Here is an 18,472-nt window from a genome sequence, read left to right on the forward strand (position 1 = left end):
GTGAAGGCTGAGAAGTGCTCTTTTCATGCCTCCTCCGTCACATTTCTCGGTTCTGTTATTTCCGCTGAAGGCATTAAGATGGATCCCGCTAAGGTCCAAGCTGTCATTGATTGGCCTGTCCCTAAGTCACGCGTCGAGCTGCAGCGCTTTCTCGGCTTCGCGAACTTCTATCGTCGTTTCATCCGTAATTTCGGTCAGGTGGCAGCTCCTCTCACAGCCCTTACTTCTGTCAAGACGTGCTTTAAGTGGTCCGTTTCCGCCCAGGGAGCTTTTGATCTCCTCAAGAATCGTTTTACATCCGCACCTATCCTTGTTACACCTGACGTCACTAGACAGTTCGTTGTCGAGGTTGACGCGTCAGAGGTGGGCGTGGGAGCCATTCTTTCTCAGCGCTCCCTCTCTGACGACAAGGTCCACCCTTGCGCGTATTTTTCTCATCGCCTGTCGCCGTCGGAACGTAACTATGATGTGGGAAACCGCGAACTGCTCGCCATCCGCTTAGCCCTAGGCGAATGGCGACAGTGGTTGGAGGGGGCGACCGTTCCTTTTGTCGTTTGGACTGACCATAGGAACCTTGAGTACATCCGTTCTGCCAAACGACTTAATGCGCGTCAGGCGCGCTGGGCGCTGTTTTTCGCTCGTTTCGAGTTTGTGATTTCTTATCGTCCGGGCTCTAAGAACACCAAGCCTGATGCTTTATCTCGTCTCTTCAGTTCTTCAGTAGCCTCCACTGACCCCGAGGGGATTCTCCCTGAGGGGCGTGTTGTCGGGTTGACTGTCTGGGGAATTGAGAGGCAGGTAAAGCAAGCACTCACTCAAACTCCGTCGCCGCGCGCTTGTCCTAGGAACCTTCTTTTCGTTCCCGTTCCTACTCGTCTGGCCGTTCCTCAGTGGGCTCACTCTGCCAAGTTAGCCGGCCATCCTGGCGTTCGGGGTACGCTTGCTTCCATTCGCCAGCGTTTTTGGTGGCCCACCCGGGAGCATGACACGCGTCGCTTCGTGGCTGCTTGTTCGGTCTGCGCGCAGACTAAGTCCGGTAACTCCCCTCCTGCCGGCCGTCTCAGGCCGCTTCCCATTCCCTCTCGACCGTGGTCTCACATCGCCTTAGATTTTGTCACCGGACTGCCTTCGTCAGCGGGGAAGACTGTTATTCTTACGGTTGTCGACAGGTTCTCTAAGGCGGCTCATTTTATTCCCATTGCTAAGCTTCCTTCTGCTAAAGAGACGGCACAAATCATCATCGAGAATGTTTTCAGAATTCATGGCCTTCCGTCAGACGTCGTTTCGGACAGAGGTCCGCAATTCACGTCTCAATTTTGGAGGGAGTTTTGCCGTTTGATTGGGGCTTCCGTCAGTCTCTCTTCCGGCTTTCACCCCCAGTCTAACGGTCAAGCAGAACGGGCCAATCAGACTATTGGTCGCATCTTACCCAGTCTTTCTTTTCGCAACCCTGCGTCTTGGTCAGAACAGCTCCCCTGGGCAGAATACGCCCACAACTCGCTTCCTTCGTCTGCGACCGGGCTATCTCCTTTTCAGAGTAGCCTCGGGTACCAGCCTCCGCTGTTCTCATCTCAGTTCGCCGAGTCCAGCGTCCCCTCCGCTCAGGCTTTTGTCCAACGTTGCGAGCGCACCTGGAAGAGGGTCAGGTCTGCACTTTGCCGTTATAGGGCGCAGACTGTGAGAGCTGCTAATAAGCGTAGAACTAAGAGTCCTAGATATTGTCGCGGTCAGAGAGTTTGGCTCTCCACTCAGAACCTTCCCCTTAAGACCGCTTCTCGCAAGTTGACCCCGCGGTTCATTGGTCCGTTCCGTATTTCTCGGATCATTAATCCTGTCGCAGTGCGACTTCTTCTTCCGCGATATCTTCGTCGCGTCCACCCGGTCTTCCATGTCTCCTGTGTCAAGCCCGTTCTTCGCGCCCCCGCTCGTCTCCCCCCCCCCCCATCCTTGTCGAGGGCACACCCATCTACAGGGTCCGTAGGATTTTGGACATGCGTCCTCGGGGCCGTGGTCATCAGTACCTAGTAGATTGGGAGGGGTACGGTCCTGAGGAGAGGAGTTGGGTTCCCTCTCGGGACGTGCTGGACCGTGCGCTGATCGATGATTTCCTCCGTTGCCGCCAGGTTTCCTCCTCGAGTGCGCCAGGAGGCGCTCGGTGAGTGGGGGGGTACTGTCATGTATTGTCATGTTGTGTCTTGTTTCTGTCCTTTCCCTTCACCCTGTCTCCCTCTGCTGGTCGTTATTAGGTTACCTTTTCTCCCCCTCTTTCCCCCAGCTGTTCCTTGTCTCCTCCTAACTACCTCGTCACCCCTTTTCCCACCTGTTCCCTTTTTCCCTCTGATTAGTCCTCTATATCTCTCTCTGTTTTTGTTCCTGTCTTTGTCGGATTCTTGTTTGTGTTTTTCATGCCTGAACCAGACTATCGTCATGTTTGCTGCAACCTTGTCCTGTCCTGTCGGAATCTGCCGGTCCATCTGAGCCTACCTATGTTTTGTTATTAAAGAAGTTCTGTTTACGTTAATTCGCTTTTGGGTCCTCATTCACGCACCGTAACACATAGTTGAAGTGTACCTATGATGAAAATTACAGGCCTCTCTCATATTTTTAAGTGGGAGAACTTGCACAATTGGTGGCTGACTAAATACTTTTTTTGCCCCACTGTATGTAATGTCAAAGTAAAAGAGAAATTCAATTTTAAAAAAAGATTCATAAAAATGTGATAACTAAAATATAGTCGTTGCATAAGTATTCTGCCCCTTTGTTTAGGCAAGCCTAAATGAGTTTAGGAGTAAAAATAGGCTTAAATACTTTAGCAAGGCACTGTAAGTGTGTACCTGTAGTGTTTTTTGTATAGATGGTTGGTTGGTCTTATAAGTGGTATGTAATAATGTGACTTAATTCTCTCCCCTCTTGCTCTCACGCGCACTCTTTCTCTGTCTCTGTGTCTCTGTCTCTCTGTCTCCCTCTCTCTCTCTTTCTCTCTCTCTCTCTCTCAGATGTCCTCTGTCCAGGACACTCCAGAATTGTTGGGCTTTCTGAGAAACAGTAGCTCTCCTCACCGCTACAGACGAGCCACCAGCGCTGCCCAGCCCTACAGCAGCAAGACCCTGGTACTTACAATACGTGCACTTCATTATCAGCAGCCTTGGATTTCACTGTCAGCTTGTTTGGTATTACTATACAGCAGCAGTTTTGGAATGTATATGAACTCTCTCTCTCTCTCTCTGTCTCACCCGCTCTGTAGAACTGCAGTAACATCATTTGTCTAAGAGTTCTGTGTGTGGTCGGGCGGTTGGACCGTGGTCAGAGCGCTGTAGTCAAGATCCGCTCCCGACTCTGGGCTCACACCTTCCTCCAGGTGAGCACACAAACATAAACCCAAACTTATGTACTACTGGGAGTATTCATATTAATGTTATTATTAGTATTAAGAAATAAAGTATCTATAACATCTATTCACCTTGCAGAGACGTAACGACCCATACCTCCTCAACTCCACCGTGTCCTTCAGAGTGACGGCCCTGCCCTATCGCCTCCAGCCCGCCTCCTTACCCCAACACACCACTTCAGTAAGATACCCCTAACACTTACCCATACCTATACAGTCTTAGAAGGAAAGGAGCCTGGAACAACCTTCTGAGGTTCTAAAAATTGCCGCACGGGGAACCTTTCCAGTTCAAAAAGGTTCCATGAGGAACCCCTTTGAAAAGGGTTTTCGACAGTGGTGGAAAAATTTACCCAATTGTCATACTTGAGTAAAAGTACTGTATTACTGTACCATAAAAGAAAGGTATTAAAAATCCCATGGCACTTATCGTAAGAGTTGGGGTGTTAACCCCGGTGTCCTGGCTAAATTCCCAATCTGGCCCTCAAACCATCACGGTCACCTAATAATCCCCAGTTTACAATTGGCTCATTCATCCCCCTCCTCTCCCCTGTAACTATTCCCCAGGTCGTTGCTGCAAATGAGAACGTGTTCTCAGTTCTCAGTCAACTTGCTTCTTTAATCTGGAAAACAGTTTTCAACTGTGCTAACATAATTGCAAAAGGGGTTTCTAATGATCAATTAGCCTTTTAAAATTATAAACTTGGATTAGCTAACACGGCGTGCCATTGGAACACAGGAGTGATGGTTGCTGATAATGGGCCTCTGTACGGCTATGTAGATATTCCATAAAAAATCATCCGTTTCCAGCTACAATAGTCATTTACAACATTAACCATGTCTACACCATATTTCTGATCAATTTGATGTTATTTTAATGGACCCCAAACTTTTGAACGATATGCAATGCGCAATGCTGAGAACTCCGGAAGAAGAATGATAATTTAATTACCATAGCGAATTATTGTAATGTTTGTTTATGTGTCAATTAATCCCATAAGGGATGGGTTGGCGATTTGAAAAAAAAATATCAATTTCATTCAGTAACCATTCCAACTTTGGGATTTGCATGGACTCTCGAGGAACTCATACATCTCTGTAAACCCCATTGAAGCTACAAAACTGTCAGTGTTCAACCTTAACATATGATGACAATGCAACAGAACAGATGAACAGGAATGACATTTACCCCCACGGGTGGCCTGAAAAGCCACGCCCACACTAAGACATGCCTCCAGTCAAGGGTTTTGCTACATTGAAACATTAAAGGTTCCTCCATGAACCTAACCATAGGTGCAAATGTGAACCATTGACTATCAATGGTCACTCAAGGATCTCCAGGGTTCCTAGAGTCACCACTAATTCTAAGAGTGTACCCTGCCCTACTGCTTACCCCAACACACCACTTCAATAAGATACCCCTAACATGAACCCTGACCTCTACCTTGCAGGATAGCCTCCAGACCTCCTACTTACCCCAACACACCACCTCAATAAGATAACACTAACCCTTACCTCTACCCTGCCCTATCGCCTCCAGTCCTCCTCCCTACACCAACACACCACTTCAATAAGATACCCCTAACACTAACCCTTACCTCTACCCTGCCCTATAGCCTCCAGTCCTCCTCCCTACACCAACACACCACTTCAATAAGATACCCCTAACACTAACCCTTACCTCTACCCTGCCCTATAGCCTCCAGTCCTCCTCCCTACACCAACACACCACTTCAGTAAGATGTGACATCCACCCTAACTATTACCTACAATAACCTTTACCCTGAACCCCACCCAGCCTGTAACTAACTGTGATTGTGTGTGTTAAAGATGGGTACACTGGTGCTGTGGGGGACTCCTGATGTGGCGTTTGCTGTTCCTCTGTGGGTCATCATCCTGGCCATCCTACTGGGACTGCTGGTCCTGGCCATGCTAACACTGGCCATGTGGAAGGTAAACACACACACACACACACACACAAACGACTTTAGTATAACTTAACCCTCTCTTCCTCAGTGTGGGTTCTTTGACCGAGCACGGCTGCCAGCGGATGACGTGTCAGATCGTGAGCAGCTGACCTCTGACCAATTAGCAGACGCCTAAGAGCACCCACTCGCGCCATGGAGACCAGTTCTTGATTCAAGGAAGCTGTTTGGGAGGAGTTCCACCTCAAGTGAAATTAAACTGAAATGAGATCTGCAGGCAGACTGCACTCACAGATCAAAGGTTCTTTACCCCTTTTAAAGCTGATCTGTCATCAGTGATTGGACTGCAAGCTCACAGGCCAAAGGCTGAAGTGCCATTAAGACTTGTATTCAAACATCACCAGAGAGACTGGGAACAACCCACACAGATGGAACTGCACACATAAACACTATTTAAGCAAACACAACCACTTGGATGTATATAAGGCCTCAAGACAATCTTGGACAGTAGAATGGACTCTGGTCCTAACCCTGCTTGTAGTTGAATATGTTTCTATGCACCGCTTGCCTCTGTGGGTTAGACTACTTGGGGATCTGTATGGTTGGATAATTCAGTTGGAGTTAACCAGTCTGGCTAACTTCAAATGGAGTTACCATCTGATGTCAGTGACTTTGTGTCTGCCTGCTTTCACTGTTAAATACATTCCACCATTGATCAAATGCACACACACACACAAATACACGCTCGCTCGCGCGCGCGCACACACACACACATATAGGGGGCTGTATATATCTATGGATGGTGTATGTGCAATATTGGGACATTCTGTGTGATACTGAAGCTTGTTTACACTGGTATTATTTTATTAGAACTTGGTGTTCAAATTCTTTGTGTATATTGTTTAGTTAGTATACTATTGTCTATGTGAGTGTTTTTGTTGGCATATTAGTATATACAGTGCCTTCAGGAAGTATTCAGACCCCTTTACTTAAAAAATATATATATTGTGTTACAGCCTTATTCTAAAATGGATTAGATCATTATTTTCCCTCATCAAGCTACACACAATACCCCATAATGACAAAGCAAAAACAGGTTTTTAGACATTTTTGTACATTTCTTAAAAATAAAAACTGAGCAATTACATTTACGTAAGTATATGTAATAAGTATTCCGACCCTTAACTCAGTCTGAGGTCCTAAGCGCCCTGAAGCAGGTTTTCATCAAGGATCTCTCTGCACTTTGCTCTGTTCATCTTTCCCTCGATCGCTGCCAAAGGTGCTTCGACAAAGTACTGAGTACAGAGTAAAGGGTCTGAATACTTATGGAAATGTCATATTTCCAAAAATCTTTGCAAAAATGACCAAATCTGTTTTTGCTTTGTCATCATGGGGTATTGTGTGTAGATTGATGAGGGGGGAAACAATTGAAGACATTTTTGAATAAGGCTGTGACATAACTAAATGTGGAAATAGTCAAGGGGTCTGAATACCTTCCGAAGGCACTGTAAGTATTGAAAGAGAGAAGTGTTTATAATGGGTCCAACTGTTTAGAAAAGAGAACGTGGGACTGGGCTAAATACAAAAGGAACTACATTAACATTAGCATCCAATGTGAGAGGTTTAGGACTAGATTCAATCAAACCAATTGTTAATAGGCGCTAGCTGACACCCCATAACTAGCCGACAAACCCAGAATGATTCCAAACACATTTAAAAAGAAAGGGAAAGTCATTGAGTTACATCTCAGAAAACACAACACTAAAGTATACAACATAATATTACTTCAGTACAAAGCAAAAATGTAATAGCCTAACAGTTTCAAGTGATTAGGTGATCTTCTAGGTCTATGTAGCAGTAACCTCAAGGGCTGGCGGGGAGGCCAAGAGTACTAATTTTATAGGCCTATGTAGCAGTAACCTTAAGGGCTGGAGGTGGGGCCAAGAATACTAATCTGGAGGAAGGTGATGATATAGGCCTATGTAGCAGTAACCATAAGGGCTGGAGGTGGGGCCAAGAATACTAATCTGGAGGAAGGTGATGATATAGGCCTATGTAGCAGTAACCTTAAGGGCTGGAGGTGGGGACAAGAATACTAATAGGATATCATTAGGTCCCAGCTGGAATAAAATTAGTTGGTTGAATCTTGAAAGGTCTACTTAATTTTGTCTAATTTTAGGAAAATGAGTTGGGCCAAAGAGAGGCTGAGGGAGGGTTGATAGATTTCCAATCCAATAGAATCCTTCTGTGTGCCAACAGGGAGGCAATGGCATCTAGCAGTCTATTGGTCAGGGAAGGATTGTTGTTTGGTAAAAATAGCCATTTCTGCACTAGGCTGCCACTCTATATCAAATGCTTCAGAAAGTGTTTTAAATATAGTGAACCAGTAGTCTGCCAGACAGGGACAAAACCAGATTATGTGAGTCAAGTGTGCCAAAGAGCTTTTACACCTGTCACATGTACCATCAATATTTGGGTTGAATTTGGAGAGCCTGGCCTTACTGAAATAGATACAGTGAAGTATAAAGCTGAGCCGGGCACAAGAGGAGCTTCCATTTACCCTAAGCAAGGCACTATTCCAGACTTCGTTCGAGGTCTCTCAACCAAGTTCCTTTTCCTGCTCAGATCTAATTTTATTAAGTGATGGGTTATCAAAGGACATGATTATCTCAAAAATACCTACATTTGGAAATACCTAAATACACTTGAATGGGGTAGATTGCCAATGTTGATGACCTCGCTATCAAATGTAAAGGTGCCATCAATATAAAGGCCATTAAACTTAGTAAGGCCATTCCTCTGCCACAGACTTCAAGCTGAATCCAGTTTGGCTGGTTTGGCTGAAAGGAAGAGGTGATTATTACATATAGGAACTTAGAGAATTCACAGAATTTAAAGTGTTGACGGAATTAAGGCCAAATTTTAAGAATATTGACAACAATTGGATTGGATGTGTAGCGCGAAGCTGAAATAGTAAGATCGGAGGTGACTAAAGCTGACAAAGAAGAAGAGAAATAGGAGTTGACTTCTGTTTGACACAAGTCAGTTTCTGGGGTGCGAAGCCAGTAAACAATATTTTGTATATTCGATGCCCAGCAATAATGCATAAGGTTAGGAAGGACTTGTGTGTTCTATCTCTCTGGAGGAATGCTTTATGTATTATTGGACTCCCACCGCTCCCCCCAAAAATATATAAACTTATCCACTAAAGTGAAAAAAGGCTTGGGTAGAAAAATGGCTGATGTTTTGGCAGTGTCGGAGGTGTAGCTGCATTAGAGCAGTCAAATCGGTGAGCAGCTGCTCTTGATCACTGTCATGAAGCCACACCGTCCCACTGGCGTTAGAAGTTCAGAATAAGAAAGTGTAGGCTATATAGAAATAATGACGCTCTAATTGAAAATCATTAAACTAAATCATGAGGATTTCTATCAGCCTAATCGAGGTGAAGATTACATCTCACATTCTAGTGTTCGAACTTGTAAACAAGGCTACATGGGATTTCTCTTAATGCGACGCTGTGCAGCCAATGGCAATGTCCGATGGAGGTATAATGCCAGGAGCCCTTGTGGATTTGACAGCTCTAACGCAGTTCACCTCCGACACCGCCAAAACAACCTCTATGCAGATGTCGGCTAAAGTGGATCTGATGGAATAGAGCAATAAGAGAGTAAGGTTCAAACTTAATTTCAATTTACTTCACTTCTAATAATTCAGAGTATGTAATATGAAGGATTCTCATTACAAATTTGATTTGTGTTTTATACGGAAGAATACTGAAAGATCATTGAAATAAAGTGTCCTTAATTGCCAAGTATACATTTTCTAATATTGTTTACTGTATTAAGGTGTGGTTCCTCGCTGTCTCTTATCACTTTATTTTATATTGTGAACAATTTTTTATTGAATCACATCAAAACCAATACAATCAATAAAAAAACAATACAATTTCCCCCCTTTTTGATCCACACCACTGCCCCGGACACCACAACCCCCCTCCTGTCACTTTCTACATTGACCTATTCCATCGGAGAAGCTAAGAGAGGTCTAGAATGGACTCATTCCAGCTATCACAGAAGCAACAACAGGAATGCTGGACAGTACACCAGAGAAGACATCTGACATCAGATGGCAGAAGAGAGCTACCAGTCACAGCGAAGGAGAACTCAACTCACCCAAATGCTGCCTCAGTAGCCCCTCCAGAGGAATACTGCAGTTGTATTGGACATTTCAAGGTTCACAAAACCCCAGTTAAGGTCGCTCATTAAAAATACACACTCAGGACATTATACAGACCATTTTCTGGTCTTGGGAAAAAAAACGATCAAATTTAATAAAACTCACAAAGGGAAATATATTAGAATCTCTAGGTATAAATATGTTTTATCCTTGACAGAGATCACATTATTACATGGAAGGAAATTGGAGATAATTTCATCTGGAAAACAATATATTATTTTAATTGACTCCTTGTTTGATCTCTATTGTTTTAGAAAGATGGTATGAGTAACTTTGGGAAGATATCTTTTTTACTTTGGCAACTACAGTAGGTAAAAATATGAACAGGATGAACAATACATTGTAAACATTGTCTTACAAATACTGACATATGAACCAAACGTACAAACATTCAAAAACAGTCCCTTATGAAATGAATCGAGACGTTATTACAACTCACTGCAAACCAAATGTAGACACACAAAGATGACGTAATAAATTAGTGATAAATTAGTTTCTTTACAGAGGATGATACCACTGTAGTATTATATTTACTATAAACAAACCACTAAATTCCCCTCCATCATAAACAGAAAATAACAGAAAGTATATAAAAAAAAAGAGTTGAAGATTCCATTAACTATCTGGATTATTCAACAGGCCATCCTCTGTGCTGAGATGGATAATACATATTGTTTTAATACATTTGTCTCAGCGTAGTTAAGGGATTAGAATCAACACAACTAGTGTCAGGCTTCAATAGTTCACTTCTATCCTCACGGAGAGCATTGACCTGTATTTATTCCTATCAACATTCTTCTCCTGCTGGAAGAAAACAAATCAGGGAAACATTGACCTCTGTAACCAGGCACAATGCCACTGGGTTCCAACCAGTCAAAGGTGATGCCTGTTGTTTATGAAACAAGGCCATCAAGATTTTTTTTTAAAGCATCTGCTCAGTCAGAGTCAGTGTGGCTAATGCTATGCCCACAGCTCCTACCAGTCACTAGTTCATAAACACTGCCCCGTTCACAGAGCCAACAGATGCTCTGATAGGACAGCCACAGCCAGGATCAGAGGCAGACATGGGCTACTACCATCGGCATTGCCCACCAGTAGCAGATGCACCTTATTGGGGTCTGAGATCATTCCCCGGGCGTCTTCCAGGGCCGCCACAGCCGCCGTGCTGGAGTTGAGGTCCCCTGTGGCCAGCAGGTCAAACAGGCAGGCCTGGTAGTAGATGTCCCTAGCAGGGAGGAGGGCTGCACAGTGGACATGGGCTGCAGCAGAGGGCTGGCTGGAGGAAGAGGAGGAAAGGGAGGAGGAAGAAGAGGGGCTGGGTAGCGTCTCTAGGCGCTGTGAAGGTGGGCAGCCATATACACACAGCTGCAGGTCCTGCTCGGGGGTGAATGCTTCAGCAATGGCACTTGGCGAGCGTACTGACAGGCCCAGGGACCGCCCACTCTGACGCACCACCAGGGTGGTGCCGATGTGGGCAGCACGGATCTCAGCCTGGAGCCCAGGCAGATCAGAGTGGACGCTCAGGCTGTGCTGGCCCTGCCTCTCCTCGCTGGTCACTGAGCCGTCCACGAAGGCTGCGGGAACGTTGTCCAGCTCCGCCTGGTAGATCTGCTGCTCGATACACTGGCGCCAGTTCTTAAAGATGATGGTAATCTGGTGGAGAGACAACCCTGTTGTTAAACACACCCTTTCAATGAGCTAGACGTACGTATGCTTTATTTATGTATAAAGACATGTCATGCATTGTACATAGTTATATTTTAAAGGTCCAATGAAGCCATTTTTATCTCAATAATAAATCATTTCTGGGTAATAACTAAGTATCTTACTGTGATTATTTTCAATCAAAATTGTACCCCCCAAAATTAACGTTTCTTGTCAAAAAGCAATTTCTCAAGCAAGAGCGGGGAGGGAAAACTGAAAACTAGCTGTCACAGATCCCTCCGGAACTGTCATTACGCACACCTGGTCCCTATTCCCAGTTGATTAGTAATTGTATAAGTGTGCCCTTTGTTCACCATTGTCCTGTCGATTGTTGTTCCAATGTCCTGTGCTGTGTGTTTTAGATATTGTGCCATTGTGGATTGCGCAGATGATTACGGGTCTCGTCCCGTGTGGTATCATTGTGCGCTTGTGTTATTTATTCGAGGATCTCCTCACACTTTTGTTTGGATTTTTACCTTGTGTTTTGTATACATGTTTGTTTGGTCTTCATCCCTGTGCCTTTACACGGCACGCTGTAATTTGGGAAATTAAAAACCCTATTATGCATTCCTGTGCCTGTCTCCCGATCCTCCATACCAACGTGACACTAGCTGTTATTGGCAGAGGTTTGGAACTCTTTCTTATTGCCATATTACCTCATTTACCGCCTGGTGATGTCACCAGGAAGGCCAAAACTCCATCCCACTAAAACAGGCAGAAATTTCAGGTGGCCTTTTCAAACAGCTCTTACACTAAAATGGCATTATCATAATTTTCACAGTGTTATTCAAATCTCAGGGTAGAAAATCAAATTTTTGACTGCACTGGACCTTTAAGAACAGATCGTAAGTTGTAATTTTTATTTTTATAAAATATAATTTACTATATATTATTTTAGAAATGAGGCCTACCGTGATGAGAGCCGTGGCATACACCCCTCCTCTCATGGGGGCGCTTGTTGCCTGAACGTATAGATACTCATTATCTATCAGTGGCCAGGCCCCTTGTACAGCGCACGTTTGGAACTCATCACGGAAGGTGCGAACATGGGGATCCCCGAACACTCCACAGTGGAGATAGTCAGGGGTCCGGCCCTCACGCTGGAGGTAGCCCTTCTCATAGATACAGGCGTCCCCAGAGATGGGGGCCTGTGGCAGGGGCCGGGGCTGAGCGGTGGGGCCTGTCCTGGGGCAGCTGTGCTGGATGAGGAGGTCCTCGATGCCCTGCACGGCCGAGTGGTAGACCAGGTCGCCCCGGCAGGCACGGGCCATGCGGCGGGTACACATGGCATAGGAGCGGAGGGCGCTGCAGTAGCCCGCATTGCCCTCTCTGCTGCCTCCTCCTCCGCCCCCTCCGCTGCCCCCAAGGTCCAGGGTGACAGCTACAAAGTCAGAGTTGCACCTCAGGATGCGACAGGATGCCCATACTGTGGGAGGAGGGAGAGAGTTGGAAGCTCCAGTTTATTAATCAATAATAACGTAACAATAGTAGGAGAAAAAATATGTCTTTCCATTGAGCATGTAACAGAAATATCACAATTGCTTGACATTATTGGGGAGTTTGAAGAAAAAAAGCTGTGGATCATAGAAAGCACCTTGCAGGCAGCACAGGTGAAACAGTAGCATTGCCACTATGACGCTGCGTTTCCATGACAGCTGTGAGTAGTGGCTGCAAAGGGCCAGTGTCCCCATCCCCTTCCAGCCTCAGGCCGAGGGCTGCAGACCAGGCTCAGGCTCAGTACAGGGGCTACAGATGCAAGCAGGGCATAGATAGAGACAGACATTACACACTGTGGCCTGTAGGTGGAAACCTACCACACCACTACCACAGGCACAATCTGGGCTCAACTCCAGTCGGCCATTTGTCAAGATAGAGTGCAATTTGTATTGAATACAAATTGTAATATTTTATCATATAACAAGTGGATCACAAGATCTACAGTTGAAGTTTACATACACCTTAGCCAAATATATTTAACCTCAGTTATTCACAATTCCTGACATATAATCCTAGTAAAAATTCCATGTCTTAGGTCAGTTAGAATCACCACTTTATATGAAATGTCAGAATAATAGTAGAGAGAATTATTTATTTCAGCCCTTATTTCTTTCATCACATTCCCAGTGGGTCAGAAGTTTACATACACTCAATTAGTATTTGGTAGCATTGCCTTTAAATTGTTTAACTTGGGTCAAATGTTTTGGGTAGCCTTCCACAAGCTTCCCACAATATGTTGGGTGAATTTTGGCCCATTCCTCCTAACAGAGCTGGTGTAACAGAGTCAGGTTTGTAGGCCTCCTTGCTCGCACATGCTTTTTCAGTTCTACCCACAAATGTTCTATACGATTGAGATCAGGGCTCTGTGATGGCCACTCCAATACCTTGACTTTGTTGTCCTTAAGCCATTTTGCCACAACTTTGGAAGTATGCTTGGGGTCATTGTCCATTTGGAAGACCCATTTGCGACCAAGCTTTATCTTTCTGACTGATGTCTTGAGATGTTGCTTCAATGTATCCACATAATTTTCCTACCTCATGATGCCATCTATTTTGTGAAGTGCTCCAGTCCCTCCTGCAGCAAAGCACCCCTACAACATGAGGCTGGCACCCCTGTGCTTCACGGTTGGGATGGTGTTCTTCGGCTTGCAAGCCTTCCCCCTTTTCCTCCAAACATAACGAAGGTCATTATGGCCAAACAGTTCTATTTTTATTTCATCAGACCAGAGGACATTTCTCCAAAAAGTATGAACTTTGTCCCCATGTGCAGTTGCAAACCAAAGTCTGGCTTTTTTATGGCGGTTTTGGAGAAGTGGCTTCTTCCTTGCCGTGCGGCCTTTCAGGTTATGTCGATATAGGACTCATTTTACTCCAGCATCTTCACAAGGTCTTTTGCTTTTGTTCTGGGATAGATTCGCACTTTTCGCATCAAAGTACGTTCATCTCTAGGAGACATAACATGTCTCCTTCCTGAGCGGTATGACGGCTGCGTGGTCCCATGGTGTTTATACTTGAGTACTATTGTTTGTACAAATGAACGTGGTACCTTCAGGCATTTGGAAATTGCTCCCAAGGATGAACCAGACTTGTGGAGGTCTACAATTTTTCTTCTGAGGTCTTGGCTGATTTATTTTGATTTGCCCATAATGTCAAGCAAAGAGGCACTGAGTTTGAAGGTAGGCCTTCAAAATACATCCACAGGTACACCTCCAATTTACTCAAATTATGTCATTAGCCTCTCAGAAGCTTCTAAAGCCATGACATCATTTTATGGAATTTCTAAGCTGTTTAAAGGCACAGTCAACTTAGTGTATGTAAACTTCTGACCCACTGGAATTGTGATACAGTGAGTTATAAGTGAAATAATCTCTGTCTGTATCTGTCTGTATCTGTCTGTAAAACAATTGTTGGAAAAAAATACTTGTGTCATGCACAAAGTAGATGTCCTAACCGATTTGCCAAAACTATAGTTTGTTAACAATACATTTTTGGAGTGGTTGAAAAATGACTCCAACCTAAGTGTATGTAAACTTCTGACTTCAACTGTAATTGTAAGTAATTAAGTAGATAATTACCTATTTGAATAGACGCTAACTATTTAAGACTGTGTGTTGTTGCAAAACGATCTCCCACACTCTTGGAACCCATCAACAGCACTCAGACTGAAGTCAACACCGTTCTGCTTGGACATGAACAAGATGAGGACAATTGAGAGAAAACTGTTGACAAACAAACATTCAAGAATCAGAGAAAAGCAACACCAGTGGCCACCATTTGGTCACATTTAGGAATAGGACCAATAATTTGATCAACAGTCTTATCCACCTGACCACCGGTCAGATCAGATCATGATCAGATCATGTTTGAAGCAGCCATAATCATAGCCATAATACTAGTCCTATAATCTTCAGTATTTTCATTACAGAGCTTAAGTTTCCATACAGTAGATAAACTGCCATTATAAACAATGATCTGTTAGTGTTGTGAAGCTAGGCTTGAGACAAAATATAGTAAAACAAAGAAAAACTATGGCTACCATGTGTGCTACAGCACTATGTATCAAAACCCCATTTTATGTTATATTTCAGTTCTTGGTATAAAGCAAGCATTTACCTGTCAAAGCTAGGCTACAACAATGTTGGTCACTTGGGCAATTGGGCATTTTTCAATTTGGACTCTTCTCCCTTTTCCGTTTGCCATCGGAGAACAAACAAGGACCAGAGAAAGTCTCTCTTTGTCATATCCAATTTAGTAACCAAAAGGATGGCATTATTGTATTTGATTTATGTGTGGAAAGATCTAAGTTTAAGGAAAGGTGTAAGCCTACATTCTGGTAAGACCTTCACAGAGCTTATGTGCATTACATAGTGAAACCTTTGGCAGTACAAGGCATTCCTAAAGCATTGGTGCCAAGTGTGCCTTTGAAAGCGTCATGGCATGGGCCAGATTGAACCATGTGTGCAGTGCATTTGTGTGTGGTCCTCTCTCTCTCTGAACCAACACTACAGTCTGACCTTTATTACAGTTTGGGAGACCTGTACAGTGCACCAGGGAGAGGGGGAATGAAGAGGGGTGGGGGGGTTACGAGCAGCAGGGGCAGAAATAGAACATGCTAAATATACCAGACTCTCTCTCTCTCCACCCAGGCCATTTCCTTCATGTGTTCCCCTGGTCTGAAATAGTCAGGGCTACAAGGCAGAGGAGGGAAGGGTAAGCAGGTGTGCCCAACGGCAGTTCCACTACTCAGGGAGGGAGTGGCTATGGCTACTAGTTGTCACAATCAGTCTTCAATCAGACACATCTTCAACTTACATTATCAAATGAATCTTCTTGAACTGTATTCCAACTAACAGCCCCAACCCAGTCTCTTCACTTCTTTAATAAATGTTTTTCAATGCCCTAGATTAGTCTCCTTTTGTTGTCCGGTGGGCATTGTGTTCACTAGTGTAGTGGCTGAGGTCTGGAATGTCGACCAATGGATTCTGATGCAGCTGCACTTTTGGAGTGGGGGTGTATGCCCCCCCCCCCCCACCTTCTTTTTTGCACTGCTTTGAAAATCACAGTGACCTCCCTCTGTGCAACACTGCACCCGTACACTTGTTAACCACAAAACCCTAACTCCCCTTCACACACGTTTGTTTTACTATCCTTGTGGGGTTCAAACCTAGCCCTAACCCTTAACCTAACTCTAACCCTAACCTTAACCCCAACCCCCTAAAACTAACTCTAACATGTAATTCTAACCCTAAACCTAAGCTTAAAACAGCCTTTTCCTTGTGGGGAACAGTGAAATGTCCCCACTTGTTTGATTTGTTTTAGGCTACCACCCTTATGAGGATCTCTGGTCCCCACATGAATAGTAAAACCAAACACACACACGACGTCACCATAGAGGTTGGTCACATGTGAGACTCAGAGATGTTTTTTTCTCACGGCTTGGCCTGGAGTGACATGTCCATGTGGTTCTACATGTCAACTCCAGCTCACTTAAAGACCAGTGGTTTTCACTCATTCATTAGATCAATCCCCAACTTGTATTGGACACAAAGACCACAAACACAGAGCAAGCGATTGGATGTTTGGCTCAACCTCACTTGATTTATTGATGAATGAGAATTTAATGTGAATCCAATCTGGTTGTGTCTGCATAGGAAAGGTCAATGAATGTATGCACATCATAGCATCTCTCGCTCTCTCAAGGTTTCCTTCCACCTGAAGTTTTCCTTCCCACTGTCACATGTCTTAACTGTGACAGTGGGAAGGTCAGTGTATTTCGAGGGACACTATCAAACATTCAAATAACTTTAGACTGATTGACTGATTGTATGATCTATTTTATTGATAATCTATCTATTGTACATTCTATCTATATCAATATGAATTATCTGTGAAAGCATAGGTTTGATTAAAACAAATATTTATGACAATCAATTGCTGTACTTCAGGACTATTCAAGGGGTATTATTATATTAATGAATGGCAAATATAAGGATATCATTCTATTGTTGTTATATAACTGCTGATGTAACCTTAAATTCCACATTGCCAATGTCACCCAAATGTCAGACTACAGTACATGCCATTAGGCTGTATTTCTTGATTTACTCACAATGACAGGGAATTTGTTCTAATATTAGGCCATGGAGAAAGTATTTAAAGCAACAAGTTCCATTAGGGGACAAAGTGAATTGTACAATGTTAGAAAAACATATGTTCCAACCAAATAAAAGCTTTACACTTGCTTGACCCAATCCATACATTCTTCATAGCTCACAATTAAATAGTAGTATCTACTGGGCACACTGGTTAAATCAACATTGTTGCCACGTAATTTCAATGAAATTAGGTTTAACCAACGTGGAATAGACGTTGAATTGACGTCTGTGCCCAGTGGGTAGGTAAATAATAGGCCACATTTCTGAATTGTGTAGCACATGATTATTTTAAGAATGAACCAGGCAAAGCACCATTCATATCCTCACCAAAATCACACCTCTGTTGTAGCTCCGTATGAGACACTGCGTAAACGTCCCCACCTCACTCGTTCCAATAGGAAAAAGGCGAAGTAGGTTTTGCCTGCACTGACACCAAAGTCCCAAACTGTCCGAGTGAGCTGCCGACACTGATGTCCAGTCTCAAACTGGTTTCATGGCAAGCCGCTTTTCCTTCCTCCCTCGATGTCGGCTATCAGATGAGTGAGATATTTAACAGTGTTTCTCCACGAGTGGTATAAATCACTCGTGTCGAACACCTGCTGCTCGCGTAACAACTGTCCACTTGGGCGCACACTCTGCTAGCCACCGGGGGGCTATTTCAAACTATCACAGCGGCTCTGGCAACCTGTTCTATTTGCATCCTGTTGTTGCTAGTGTGTTTTCTTATTTTTATAGGAGGCCATTCTATATTTGTTGCCCTCTTGGTTCGCAGGCTATCATAAATCCCCAAGAAAATCGGTTCATGTAATTTTGACAGATATCGTAGCCAGTTGAGTAAAAAAAGTTGACATTTGTTAATATTGCACTGGCTGATCTCGGGAAAATTCGTATTATTCTGTGCATAAACCTTTTACACTTAGTATGATATATTATGTTAAGTTATTCATACGAATTGTAGGAGTATAGTATCCTCCCACAGGGCAAAACTGAATTGAATTGAATCAACGTTGTTTCAAGGTAATCTGTCAAGGTATTGTGACGTGGAATCTATACTGAAAAAAATATATAAA

General features: G+C 44.0%; 2 protein-coding genes across 5 annotated transcripts in view; one reads left to right on the forward strand and one right to left on the reverse strand.

Annotated features, from left to right (window-relative positions):
- The window catches only part of itga8 (integrin subunit alpha 8), a 71,037-nt gene extending 61,905 nt beyond the window's left edge, over positions 1 to 9,132 (forward strand). Inside the window, exons 26-30 of the mRNA XM_036971671.2 lie at positions 2,997 to 3,110; positions 3,245 to 3,358; positions 3,468 to 3,569; positions 5,216 to 5,338; positions 5,402 to 9,132. Of these exons, the coding sequence (XP_036827566.2) occupies positions 2,997 to 3,110; positions 3,245 to 3,358; positions 3,468 to 3,569; positions 5,216 to 5,338; positions 5,402 to 5,488 (540 nt within the window). The 3' untranslated portion in view covers positions 5,489 to 9,132. The remainder of the gene's footprint in view (positions 1 to 2,996; positions 3,111 to 3,244; positions 3,359 to 3,467; positions 3,570 to 5,215; positions 5,339 to 5,401) is intronic.
- Positions 9,133 to 9,182: 50 nt separating this feature from the next.
- LOC110513019 (hemojuvelin) lies at positions 9,183 to 18,221 on the reverse strand. Of its 4 annotated transcripts, none has more exons than XM_090228387.1 (5): positions 17,730 to 18,221; positions 14,823 to 14,926; positions 12,845 to 12,996; positions 12,162 to 12,676; positions 9,183 to 11,199 (listed from the first exon to the last, which is right to left on the reverse strand). In XM_090228387.1, the coding sequence occupies exons 3-5, from the start codon at positions 12,939 to 12,941 to the stop codon at positions 10,555 to 10,557; spliced, it is 1,257 nt and encodes a 418-aa protein (XP_090084513.1). In that variant the 5' UTR covers positions 12,942 to 12,996; positions 14,823 to 14,926; positions 17,730 to 18,221; the 3' UTR covers positions 9,183 to 10,554. The 4 variants fall into 4 exon arrangements, with proteins under 4 accessions (XP_090084513.1, XP_021448776.2, XP_021448777.2 ...); XM_021593101.3 differs by having other exon boundaries at positions 17,741 to 18,014; XM_021593102.3 differs by lacking the exon at positions 14,823 to 14,926 and having other exon boundaries at positions 17,730 to 18,107.
- Positions 18,222 to 18,472: the final 251 nt, after the last annotated feature.

Source organism: Oncorhynchus mykiss, chromosome 3 (genome assembly GCF_057628025.1).
Source record: "Oncorhynchus mykiss isolate SJ-2025 chromosome 3, ASM5762802v1, whole genome shotgun sequence".
NCBI classification, from domain to species: Eukaryota; Metazoa; Chordata; class Actinopteri; order Salmoniformes; family Salmonidae; genus Oncorhynchus; species Oncorhynchus mykiss.